This window comes from Gobio gobio (assembly GCF_949357685.1).
Source record: "Gobio gobio genome assembly, chromosome: 3".
NCBI classification, from domain to species: Eukaryota; Metazoa; Chordata; class Actinopteri; order Cypriniformes; family Gobionidae; genus Gobio; species Gobio gobio.
Genome location: NC_137099.1, coordinates 59,166,704 through 59,180,285, shown reverse-complemented (window position 1 = coordinate 59,180,285; position 13,582 = coordinate 59,166,704). Strand labels below are relative to the sequence as shown.

Here is a 13,582-nt window from a genome sequence, read left to right as displayed (position 1 = left end):
TTTGAATTAAAATACCCTAATATTTGGCCCATGGATATCTATTCTAAAAACTTTATCTGAAAGTATTTTATACAAAATGGATATTTTGATATATTTATTCTAAAGCACAAAAAGGATATTGGATGATTTTCAGCAATGTAAGGTGAAAGGTACAATTGGCATTTATTGTTTGTATCTAATATTTTTCAATGTCTTGTACCTTGGACAGTGTTAAAGATGGTGTCACGTGGATGGGAATATGCATGGAAATGATATGCAGATAAAGTTACACAGCAAAAATCCCAGTGTTAAATTAACACTCCTAATGCTGCGTTCACACCACGTCAAAATCGTGTCTACCGCATCTAGTTGGACGCTTGAACATTTTGAATCCATTCAAACGCTAAATTTTTTGCGTTTGAAGCGAAATAGACGCGCGTTCAAGGCGTTCCAGGAGAAATATGTCATAAAACACCTCTGCCTCTTTTCATTTTCATTAAAAATATATATTAAACATTAATAGCCACACAAATGTGGTCCAGGCAACACCTACATTATCTTCACTGCATGTATATTTAAATATCCAAAAAAAAGTTACGTTATGAAACTTCTCTTTGCCCTCAGTCAAAACGATTTGGCAGACAACAAATGATGATTCATGAGAGCAAAGATCGGCCATTAGATCCACACAAGATGCACCACTACAGGACATCAGAGCAGCGGCAAACATCAGAAGGACGTTTGCTCTCGCCGGGGTTAATGAGCGCTGATTCCCGGTGATCGTCTGGATCTCACAACTCCACAAACACAATTTTTTATTTTTTTATTTTAAATAGGCGCTCTCTTTATAAATAATCACAGATTTGAGCTTTAAACAACTACATTCCCACCTGAAAAAGTCTTAAAACTACATTTTGACACAATAGTAGTATTTTTAAATTATGCAGGGTTTCTCATCAAGTCACTTTACCACGTGACAGCAGCAAGAAGGCTCCTGATTGGTTAACGTGGCACGAATTGACGCCAAAGTTCAGATTTTTCGTCAGATGCGAATTCGCTTCAAACGCGTGATTGCACAAAATTTGAGACGCAATTCCGCCTCATTCGCGCGTCCAATTTGAATGAGGCGGAATCACATCTATTGCACCGCGGGACCTCCAGACGCGTTTCAACACGCCTTTCCAGTGACTTAACATTGAAATCACTCGCTCCTGACGCTCTATTCACATTTGGTGTGAACGCAGCATCAGAGTTTATTTGACTCCACACTCAAGAGTATTAAAGTAACACTGAATCAGTATTAAAGTTAGTGAGATTATTAAGAGATTAATTAAGTGATGATTGACCATTAGTGAAGACACCTGATGATAACAAGCAGAATCACTGAAGGAAAGAGTCGCCATTTTTACGTCACCATTATGATGATCGGTGTTTGCTTTAGTTGGGCTCTTGACCCTTGACGTTTTAACATTATATTTTGTCTGGCTGATTTATCAGATTTATAGCGGCTAGACAAGTCCAGAGAAAATATCCATGACCAGATGATTTTGGTTATATTTAGACAAAGATTTCATGAGCTGAATCACTGATGTCATTTAGAGCCTAATCTCTGAGTTAGGTTTATTTTGTTAATTACAGCAACCTTGAAACTACAGCATAAGATCTGCTGTTTTCAATATCATCAGATGGAATTTTAAAAGTTATTCTGTTCAAAAAAGGGTTTGAACTTCTGTCATTTAGACACACAGAGACATCAAGAAGCAGCGTATGAATCTCAACAATGGTGGTCACGAAAAAGCTTTTTTGCAGTGCATTCTGGGTGCACCAATCATGACTCACCAATGGCTCCCAGCATGCATTGCAGCATGAATAAATTATAAGATTAATTGTTTTAGTAATTTTTTATTCTAACCATCTAACCAGTGTGTCAGCAACAAAGTAGTACCAAACTTTTTAGTGCAGATTCTCATGCTGTAGCTTCACAGAGCTGTTGTACTCTATAATGTAATATCACCACATCACACACTCAATTAGAGATTGGACTCATAATGATATTACTTCATCAATTCACTAAATGATGATTACATTGATAACGTTAATTTAAACAAGAACAACTCCTGAACAGATTATCTCTGTGCTTTTTTTGCTATAACAAAATGTGTTTTCTAAATACGCAGTTAAAGAAACCAAAAAAATAGTGTTAAAAAGTTGACTTGATGAGCCCAACTAAAGCAAACACCGATCACCATAATGGTGACTTAAAATGGCGACTCTTTCCTTCAGTGATTCTGCCTGTTATCATCAGGTGTCTTCACTAATGGTCAATCATCACTTAATTAATGTCTTAATTATCTCATTAACTTTAACACTTCTTCAGAGTTACTTTTAACACTCTTGAGTGTAGAGTCAAATAAACTTTGAAGTATTACATACACTTTTAGGATTAAATCTACGTAAAGTTTTATAAATGAGACCCCTGAGCTGCTGTATTTCCTTCTAAGCAAATTAAAGTAGTACAACAACAACTCACTGTTTGCTGCCATAGCCTTCAGGAAACAGCCCGACAGACACGCTCACCACAACCAGAGCAACCGTATATCCAATCACACACAGGAATCCACTACTAAGCACCTCCCTCTTTTTGGAGCTGATCTGTGATAGGTTCTTCACACAGATGAAGAGCAGCACAGCTTCAATGGACATCCACACAAAGCCGGAGAGAAAGAGGAAGTGCAGCACACCTGATATCACGTCACACAACACCTGGAGAGCATGAGAGACGGTTATGATGATTCTCAGTGAGGCTGTGCTGAGCTGTAGGGCTCCTTCATCATTCTCACCTTCTGAGGGCGTATGCGGATCAGGAACTGTTGTGTGAGCAGGAACAGAAGGTGAGCCAACAGCAGACTCACACAGAGGTTGATTCGAGCCACATTATTCACTCCAGGACTCCACTGACAAAGGGCAAAGGTCAACAGGGCCAAACTGAAGAACACCAGCCCCACGATCACACACACCAAATTCAACAGCTCCATCAGTGAGTCGCTCTGAGAAAACATGTCAGAGTACATGAGTGCCAAATCTGTGCTGTTCTTCAATGCTCTCTATAAATGTTCTCGTACCTCTGATGGGCTGGTTTGCATGATGAGAGCGAATGTGGACAGATGAACACAGGAACACACAGTGAATCTGCTGTTGGTCTCTAAAACAGAACAACCATCTACAATCCACTCGCTGATATTCCAGTACACACAGAACAGAGAACCGCTGGGGTCGAACTCCTGCAAAAAGAAGAAAGAACATGCAGAAAATATTACAACACTGAATATTAGATGTTTTCTGATGTTCATCAGTTCTCAGGTTGGACAAAAGCACATTTCAGTCTCTCACTCTGATGTGTTTGAGGGTGAAGTTGACTGGTTTGGTGAGTTTAGGGTTGGTGGTTTTGGGAAGAGTAGCTGAGATCACAGTGGACATCATGGTTTTAATCGTGTCATTTGATGTGTTGAAGAAGTCGGGCTTCAGTAGATTCTCCATTGTGTTATAACTCATGAAAGCCACAGCAGCTGATCCTGTGTGACAGAAACAGAAGCTTACATGCAATACTATGTTAAAACAATAACAACTAGGGGTGGGCGATATGATCAAAATCTTTTTACAAAATGAGAGCAAATAATAAAGACACACATGAAAAACTTACACACTACACATATTAATAATATATAATGTATAAAGTTATCAAGTTTATATAAAACAATGCAGAGTCTTTACTGTCTAAAATAAATATAAACGGTAACACTTTATTTTAAGGATCAGACATTAGGCACTAATTAATGACTAATAACTGCATTTGTAAGTAACTAGTTATGTACTTGTATGCCATTACAAGCTATTTATAAGGCCTTTATTGGCTGTTGTCTTATTTTTGTCTTATAGCCCCTTTATACTTGTTTCTGTCCTAACAATGTACTAATTAGCTAAAAATAAAACAAACTAATAGCTTGTATTGTGCCAATTACACACTTTACAAGTTCCCAGTACACTGTGTGAATGTGTGGCTTATAAGTATGAAATAAATATAGAATGGGCATTTCAACACAGACATTTAAATTTGCAGAGAAACACTGTCTTTCAAGCAGTTGTTCTATGCTAACAAATTATTTGTTACTTAAATATTCCCTTTATTAACGGGTAACAAGCACATTTATCACTAATTTATCACTAATAAATGCAATATTACTTCAGATTAGGTTCCCTATTCTAAAGTAAACATTTGCTGTTTTCCAATAAGAAAAGAGAATAAAAACAATAAACGCTGAGTTGTTCACTGCAATATTACACAGCAAAATCCCCAGTGTTAAATTAACACTCCTCAGTGTACATATGTGTCCACACTACAGGGTGTTAAAAGTAACACTTGAGAAGTGTTAAAGTTAATGAGATAATTAAGTGATTAATTAAGTCATGATTGACCATTAGTGATAAGAAACACAAGAACTACAATTGACTTCAGCCACAGCTTTAGATGAAATCAACTGAAGATAAAAGAAGACATTAAATCTCTGAAGATCTCAGCAGAGGAGGATTAAACAACTCCACAATCAGCATTACCAGCTTCACACATTATTAACCAGACTGACTTTATTTCTGTCAGACGTCTACAGAAGCTCTTATTGAGAATTACTTTCTTGTTTATTTTGTGTTGAAACGTTTTTAATGTCGCCATCATGGTGATCAGTGTTTTCTTTAGTTGGGCAGTTTGATGACATTTCAATGTTAGTGTTTCTTTGACTGCTGTAACTGAATTTGCAATGGCAAGAAAAGTAAGAGTAAACACAATCAGTTGCTGTTGACTGCTTAGTGATAAGAATATGATCATTGTATATTGATTTAAATCACGGATAACTTTGTTTTTACTGCGATTCCAGGAAAGATCCAGATCGGTTTTAATCAATAAAGCCGAATATGTTTTAAAGCAGATTGTACACTAATCACTTCTAAATACTGCGAGAGTAACTCACACACAGACATAAAGAATCAGCCTATGAATCTCAACAATGGTGACATGCTTCATGCCGCAATGCATTCTGGGAGCCATGGATGAGTTTTGCATGATGCACCCAGAATGCATTGCAGCATGAAGCATGTCACCATTGTTGAGATTCATAGGCTGATTCTTGATGTCTGTGTGTGAGTTAATCTCGCAGGAGTTAGAAGTGCTTATTGTGTGATGTGTTATTAAACCGGAAAACAAGACTTATGTACATGTTTTAAACATTGATCAGTTTATCTGATGAAAACGCTGCTGGATCTCCTGCTGTAGAGTCACAAGGGTACTATAATCAATGACTCTCAGGAGATCAGCAAATAAGGCACTATATGATGATAACAACTGTATCACCAACAACAAGCCAACATCATCTGTCATCAACTTGTCATCATCAATTTTCTCTTGCTGTTCTCACTGTAACAAACAGTTACAGCAGACAGAGAGAAAAAATGCTGACAAGTCAAGGGTCAAGAACCCAACGAAAACAACACTGATCACCATAATGGTGGCGTCAAACAAAACTATTATTTTCAATAAATCATCAACATCTAAACCTCAGTAAGAGCTTCTGTAGTCGTCTGACAGAAATAAAGTCAGTCTGGTTAGTAATGTGTGAAGCTGGTAATGCTGTTTGTGGAGTTGTTTAATCCTCATCTGCTGAGATCTTCAGAGATTTAATGTCTTCTTTTATCTTCAGTTGATTTCATCTAAAGCTGTGGCTGAAGTCAGTTGTAGTTCTTGTGTTTCTCATCACTAATGGTCAATCATAACTTAATTAATCACTTAATTATCTCATTAACTTTAACACTTCTTAAGTGTTACTTTTAACACCCTGTAGTGTGGACACATATGTACACTGATGAGTGTTAATTTAACACTGGGGATTTTTCTGTGTACATGTCTCTTTTCTTATTGGAAAACAGCAAATTTTTACTTTAGAATAGGGAACATAATCTGAAGTAATATTGCATTTATTAGTGATAAATTAGTGATAAATGTGCTTGTTACCCGTTAATAAAGGGATTATTTAAGTAATAAATAATTTGTTAGCATAGAACAACTGCTTGAAAGACAGTGTTTCTCTGCAAATTTAAATGTCTGTGTTGAAATGCCCATTCTATATTTATTTCATACTTATAAGCCACACATTCACACAGTGTACTGGGAACTTATAAAGTGTGTAATTGGCACAATACAAGCTATTAGTTTGTTTTATTTTTAGCTAATTAGTACATTGTTAGGACAGAAACAAGTATAAAGGGGCTATAAGACAAAAATAAGACAACAGCCAATAAAGGCCTTATAAATAGCTTGTAATGGCATACAAGTACATAACTAGTTACTTACAAATGCAGTTATTAGTCATTAATTCGTGCCTAATGTCTGATCCTTAAAATAAAGTGTTACCATATAAACTTGTTCTTAATCAAGATACAAAAATAATGCAATCAAAAGCATTTTGAGATTTTCAAGATTAGATTAGCAATATTAATATGTATAATATGTATTACCTGACCATATTTGTTTATGACTTCTTTTGCAAAAAATTATGTGTTTCAGTAAACACTGTTACAAAGACCAAATTCTGCCATGAAAAGTCTAGAGGCCAACTGTCCAACTAAAATAAACCCTGATCACATCACCATAATGGTGACGCAATATTTTCAATAAAACATCAAAATCTAAACTTGTTCATTGTCAATAGGACCTGTAGATGTCTGACAGGAATAAAGTCAGTCTGGCTTGTAATAAAAAGGATTTAATATCGTCTTTTATCTTCTCTTGATTTCATTTAAGGCTGTGGCTGAAGTCAGTTGTAGTTCTTGTGTTTCTCTTTCCTTCAGTGATTCTGCTCATTATCATCAGGTGTCTTTAATAATCAAACAATCATCAGTCTATTAATCACTTAAGTATCGTATAAACTTTAACACTGCTTCAGTGTTACTTTTATGCTGCGTTCACACCAAACGCGAATTGAGCGTCAGGCGCGAGTGATTTCAATGTTAAGTCAATGGAAAGGCGCGTTGACGCGCGTCTGGAGGTCCCGCGGCGCGGAAGGCGCGTTACGCGCGGCGCGAAGGACGCGAATCCGCCTCATTCGCGCGTCCAGTTCGCGCGAATGGCGCGAATTGGACGCGAATTGAGCGTCTTGCGCGATACGCGCGTTACACGCGAATGGTGCTTTTGTGCATTCACGCGTTTGAAGCGAATTCGCGTCTGACTCCCGAGTTGAAAAATTTGAACTTTGGCGTCAATTCGCGCCGCGTTAACCAATCAGGAGCCTGCTCGCTGCTGTCACGTGGTAAAGTGACGTGTATGAGAAACCCTGCATAAATTAAAAACAGTACTATTGTGTCACAAAATGTAGTTTTAAGACGTTTTCAGGTGGGAATGTAGTTGTTTAAAGCTCAAATCTGTGGTTTATTTATAAAGAGAGCGCCTATTTAAAAAAAATAATCTTGTGTTTTTGGAGTTGTGAGATCCAGGCGATCACCGGGCAATCACTGCTCATAACCCCGGCGAAGGCAGCCTTTCCTCGGCCAGTCCTTCTGGCGTCTGCCGCTGGCTCTGATGTCCTGTAGTGGTTCGTTTTGTGTAGATCTAACGGCCGAGCTTTGCTCTCATGAATCTATAATTTGTTGTCTGCCAAATCGTTTTGACTGAGGGCAAAGAGAAGTTTAATAACTTTATATTTTAAGGATATTTAAACATACATGCAGTGAAGATAATGTAGGAGTTGCCTGGACCACATTTGTGTGGCTATTAATGCTTAATATATATGTTTAATGAAAATGAAAAGAGGCAGAGTGGTGTTTTATGACATATTTCTCCTGGAGTGCCTTGAACGCGCGTCAATTTCGCTTCCAGCGCTCGATTTCTACGCGCGTCCAATTCTCTGCTGACGCGCGAATGCATTCAAAATGTACGCGCGTGAAACTAGACGCGGTAGACGCGATTTTGACGCTCAATTCGCGTTTGGTGTGAACGCAGCATAACACAGGGTTATTCAAATCTTGCCCTGGAGGGCCAATGCGTTGCAGAGTTTAGCTCCAACCCTGATCAAACATTAATTCTGAATTATATTAAAGGTCCTATTTTTTTGAAGCTTTGATTGTGTTTACAGTGTGCAATATAACATGTGATCATGTTTCGTGTGTAAAAAAACAGTATTTTTCACACAATTTACTTATCTGTATACCGCTGTTTTCACTGTCCTAAAAACGGCTTGAGGATTTCCCTGTTCTATGAAGTCCCTCCTTCAGAAATACGTAACGAGTTCTGATTGTGCCAGCGGTTTCCGTGTTGTGATTCGACAGCAGCTTAGTGCACGTTGCCCGGAAAGGTCACGCCTCTTACCATAACGGGGAGATGCATGCGCTCAAAATACAGCGTCCCTGGACAAACAAAGTGGTTCGACTCCGGGATGAAAATAACAGCGTCTCGACGACATGGCGACAAACACTACAAAAGAAACCGAACCCAACACTTCCTCTTCTCCACGTGGGAGAGCAACAAGACCATGCCCCCTTTTTTGCATATTCTTGTGGGCGGAGGTTAGTCAACAAACTGATCTATTGATGTCTTTAAAGCAGGATGTACAGGGATGTAGTCCAAACCGGCCGTTCGCTGTAGGCTTTGAAAGGGAACTTCTGTTAAATAAAATATCTCGCTTGGCATTGAACTTTGAGCTTTATAATTTTACAGGTATTATATATGCTCTAACAGCAACATTACACACTAACTAAAGTTTGAAAAATGGGATCACGAAGAACAGGACCTTTAACACCTGCTGGTGATTCCCATATGAACACAGAGCGGTGTTAATTCAATTTACTGTGCACGGATCCAACCCAGCCAGCAGAGCCATGTGGGGCCCAAATGGGTTTGACCTGGACTATCTAACTGGGACCCAGCCAGTTTTGCACCCAGTTTCCATGTAGGCCCCACATGGATTTGCCCAGATGAAATGAACACTGCTTAGTGTGCACACTACAGGCTGTTTAATGTAACACTTAATCAGTGTTGGAGGTAATGAGATAATTAAGTGATTGAATAATGATTTTGTATTAGTGAAGAACACCTGCTGTTAACAAGCATAATCACCGAAGGAAAGAGAAACACAAGAACTACTTCCAGCCACAGCCTTGGATGAAATCAACTGAAGATAAAATACATTACATCTCTCAAGATCTGATTAAACAACTCCACAAACAACATTAGCTTCACTTATTACTAACCAGACTGACTTTATTTCTGTCAGACATCTACAGAAGTTCGTATTAAGAATTAAGAAGAGGCTTAGATGTTGATTACTTATTTGAAAGTAATAGTTTGATTTGATGTTACCATTGTGGCGATCAGTGTGTGCTTTAGTCAGGCTCTTGACTTTTTAACACTAGTTTTTCTCTTGACAGCTGTGTCTGTTTGTTATGGTGAGAACAGCAAGATAAAATATAATCAGATTCTGTAAGCTGAGTGATGATAAGAATATAATCATCATATATTGGCTTAACTCATTGATATTATGTGGGAGATTTAGACGGGTAGTATGTTATTAATTCTGTTTTATTGTTATGATTAGTGATGTGTCGTTCATGAATGATTTGTTCATTTTGAACGAATCTTTAATATGACTCGGGACTACCGAGTTGTCTCAGAGAGTGATTCGTTCATTTTGTGTTGACCGTGCATGCGCATTATCCTGAATCTGTACCGGAAACAACAAAAATGATTAGTTCATCTTTCGAGTCTCGAATTCGGGTTTGAGTCTTTCGTTCTTCCTGTCAGTCCCATAGAGTCTATGCTGTCATAGCGGAAACAGAAAAGATTAGTTCTTACGAGTTTCGGGTTTGACGTTTGAGTCATTCGTTCTTTTGCCACGTGACTTGTCACCGTATCGAATACTAGTTCACAAACTTTTTACTAACAAGCACGTAGTTATTTTATTTAATTTAATTTTTTTATATATAATTCTCAGTTAATATCAGACATAAACAAATACGGGAAATATATTGACTATTCAAGTCTAACATCACAAATTCAAGTCAATTAGACTATTACTATATATATATAATGTATGTATGTGTGTTTGTGCTATATGATTCAAAATGAGTAATAGTCTAATTGACTTGAATTTGTGATGTTAGACTTGAATAGTCAATATATTTCCCATATTTGTTTATGTCTGATATTAACTGAGAATTATATATATTTAAAATAAAAAAATAACTACGTGCTTGTTAGTAAAAAGGTTGTGAACTAGTGTTCAATACGGTGACAAGTCACGTGGCAAAAGAACAAATGACTCAAACGTCAAACCCGAAAGACTCGTAAGAACTAATCTTTTCTGTTTCCGTTACTGACAGCATAGACTGACAGGAAGAACGAAAGACTCAAACCCGAACTCGAGACTCGAGACTCGAAAGATGAACTAACCATTCTGTTCCCGGACCTGTGTCACATGGCCCGGCCCAGACCCAGATCAGAGTCAGACACAGACGAGTCGACAACTAACGTCTCGAGGAGTTCGAAGACACGAGAGGCGGAGAACAAACGTGATAAATATGAAGTTGCAAAAGAAAGAATGTCTCGGATCAGGAGGTGAGGTGAACTAACAGAGTTAGACTGCAATAGCCTGACCCAACAACTAATCAATAAATTAAACGTTTCAGTTTCTTATCATTTGGCTTTGGTTGCAGTACCCTATAGTTTATTTTTATTTAGTTTTACAAATGTAATCAAAATTTTCATAAGCACTAGATGGGTTGGGCTATTCAACATGGCATTTTAATTATATTTTTCTGAAATGAATGAAACGACTCAAAATGACTCGTAAAAAGATTAGTTCATTTTGCTGAACGAGATTCAATTATCCGAACTTCCCACTACTAATTATGAATCTACAGCAACAGAATAATAGAATTTAATCAGAACATCAAACAATTTATAATACACTATTTACATATTTTGGGCTCCTATGAGTTTTACTCGCACACAGACATCAAGAATCAGCATATGAATCTCAACAATGGTGACATGCTTCAATGGTGCAATGCATTCTGGGAGCCATGGATAAGTTTCATATGATGCACTCAGAATGCATTGCACCATGAAGCATGTCACCATTGTTGAGATTCATATGCTGATTCTTGATGTCTGTGTGTGAGTTAATTTTGCAAGAATTTGAAGTGATTAGTGTACAATCTGATTTAAAACTTATTCAGCCTTACTGTTTAAAATCGCTTTGGATCTTTCCTGGATTCACAATGAAAACAAAATGAATAGTATATTGCTCTTACTCAGCCATACGTTCAATGAATTAAATCACTATACAATGATCGTATTCTTATCACTGAGTAGCCGACAGCATCTGTTTGTGTTTACTCTTGCTTTTCCTGCCATAGCTAACTCAGTTACCACAGCCAGAGAAACAATAATATTAAAAAGTCATCAAACTGCCTAACTAAAGAAAACACTGTAACCAAAAAACCAATAACCAATAACAGTTCAACAGTTTCAACACAAATAAGAGCTCAATACGAGCTTCTGAAAACGTCTGACAGAAATAAAGTCAGTCTGGTTAGTAATGTGTGAAGCTGGTAATGCTGTTTGTGGAGTTGTTTAATCCTCCTCTGCTGAGAATTGATTTCATCTTAAGCTGTGGCTGAAGTCAGTTGTAGTTCTTGTTTCTCTTTCCTTCAGTGATTCTGATTGTTAACAGGAGCTATCTTTACTAATGCGCAACCATCACTTAATTAATCACTTAATTACTTAATTAACTCCAACACTGATTCAGTTTTACACTTAACAGTCTGTAGTGTGCAGACTGAGCAGTGTTCATTTCATCTGGGCTAACCGATGTGGAGCCTCCGTCGCTGTGCTGGCTGGAAAACGTCACGCTAGCGGACGGTGACAGTTAAGGGGTTACGACATAACTGACTCCGTTTACTTGCAAATATGTCAGAATTCCAGAGATGTAAACTCCAGGGGTCAGAAAGTAAAAGTCCTGCCATATTTTTATTCCACTCATGAACTCAGTCAGCTGATTTCATTAATTAATTCTACCTCCTGGCTGAAAAACTGTGCTATTAGCAATTCCAGGTGTTTGTAACAAAATATGGAGTAGGACTTTTTATCTTCTGAACCGGGACTTTCCACCTCTGTTCACATTTCGAAGTCTCTGCTGCCCTGTGGTGGACAACTTGAGACACTGACAATCACAAGATCTCAGCAGAGGAGGATTAAACAACTCCACAAACAGCATTACCAGCTTCACACATTACTAACCAGACTGACTTTATTTCTGTTATACGTCTACAGAAGCTCTTATTGAGAATTAACAGAGGTTTAGATGTTACCTTCTGACCCCTGGACTTTACATCTCTACTTTTACACATAGGTGTGTGTATTGAACTGTTCAAGCCCAATTAGAAAAGCACTCAGTTCTTCTCACAGGCTCTATGAGCAGCGGCTTCATGTTGCGCGTCTCTCAGACAGCACTGAGAAACAGTCTCTCTGAGAGTGCGAGCATATACTGAAATTAGCTCTCTTTCACTGCTAATTGTTCTTCGACAGTTTAAAACGTGTAACCGCAATAGAGATGATAGTCCAAAAAAAACCCTACGACTGATAAATTTTTACCGATTACTCGTGTTTACCAGTACTTTGCCCACTCCTAATAACAACAGCAAAAATGTTTCTACGTTTTTTGTTTATTAAATAAAAAATAATAATAATTCACATACCGTCACTGTTGTTCTTGGCGATCCCGATGAGATCAATGTCCACAGAAGAATTTGTTGTGTCAAGTCGAGGGATTTTATCTAAGGTGACATTTTGTCCAACCATGAAGACTTCAACCTCTGATTAAAATCAAACAAGCAGTTATATGCTATATTTATTTAATTGCTGTTTTATTAAAGTATAATTACATAATTACATTTGCTCAAAAGACAAACAAATAAAATGACTATTCACTATATTTGGATTTTCAACTCTGATGTAGTTTGACCCAAAATGTACCTTAACATCAAATAATGTAATTGATTATTAGTATACATAAACTGCAAGCATTTGAGTGTTTGTGGATGTCTTGAGAATGCTGATTGCTTTATGTTCAAATCAACAAATATACCCAAAACACATTGTGGTTGTAAGGTGTGTGTTCTGTTTAGTTCCTGTAAAGCCTGCTTGCGTTTGCAGTTTGTTTCCTTGGCAACTCATTATTAATCAATTATTATTAATCATTAATTATTACTAATCATTCTGTTCAGCTGTTCCCGTTTAATTTCCTCCTGTGTATATACTCCCTGTTTTATTCAGTTGCTTGTCTGCAGGGTATTCCAGAAAGCAATGTTAACATACTGTCACATATACCCTGAACTCTTGGCTGATTAACCCAAACCTTCCCACTGAGCAAAGTTATGTCCAAAAGACGTCTTTTCAATGTCTTTGCCCCTAGAGGCGTACGTTGAAAAGACGTCCACTGAGGAGCCAGAATGAAAGTTTTTATGACGTCTGTTTTTGACGTGTTCTGCACGTCTGATATAGACG

General features: G+C 37.6%; 1 protein-coding gene across 1 annotated transcript in view; it reads right to left on the bottom strand.

Moving 5' to 3' along the window:
- The window catches only part of LOC307124209 (adhesion G protein-coupled receptor E3-like), a gene marked incomplete at both ends in the record, with an annotated part of 117,143 nt that overhangs the window by 17,340 nt on the left and 86,221 nt on the right, over positions 1-13,582 (bottom strand). The window contains 5 exons of the mRNA XM_079813256.1: positions 2,510-2,742; positions 2,820-3,026; positions 3,102-3,260; positions 3,370-3,551; positions 12,775-12,891. Coding sequence (XP_079669382.1) covers positions 2,510-2,742; positions 2,820-3,026; positions 3,102-3,260; positions 3,370-3,551; positions 12,775-12,891 — 898 coding nt within the window. The remainder of the gene's footprint in view (positions 1-2,509; positions 2,743-2,819; positions 3,027-3,101; positions 3,261-3,369; positions 3,552-12,774; positions 12,892-13,582) is intronic.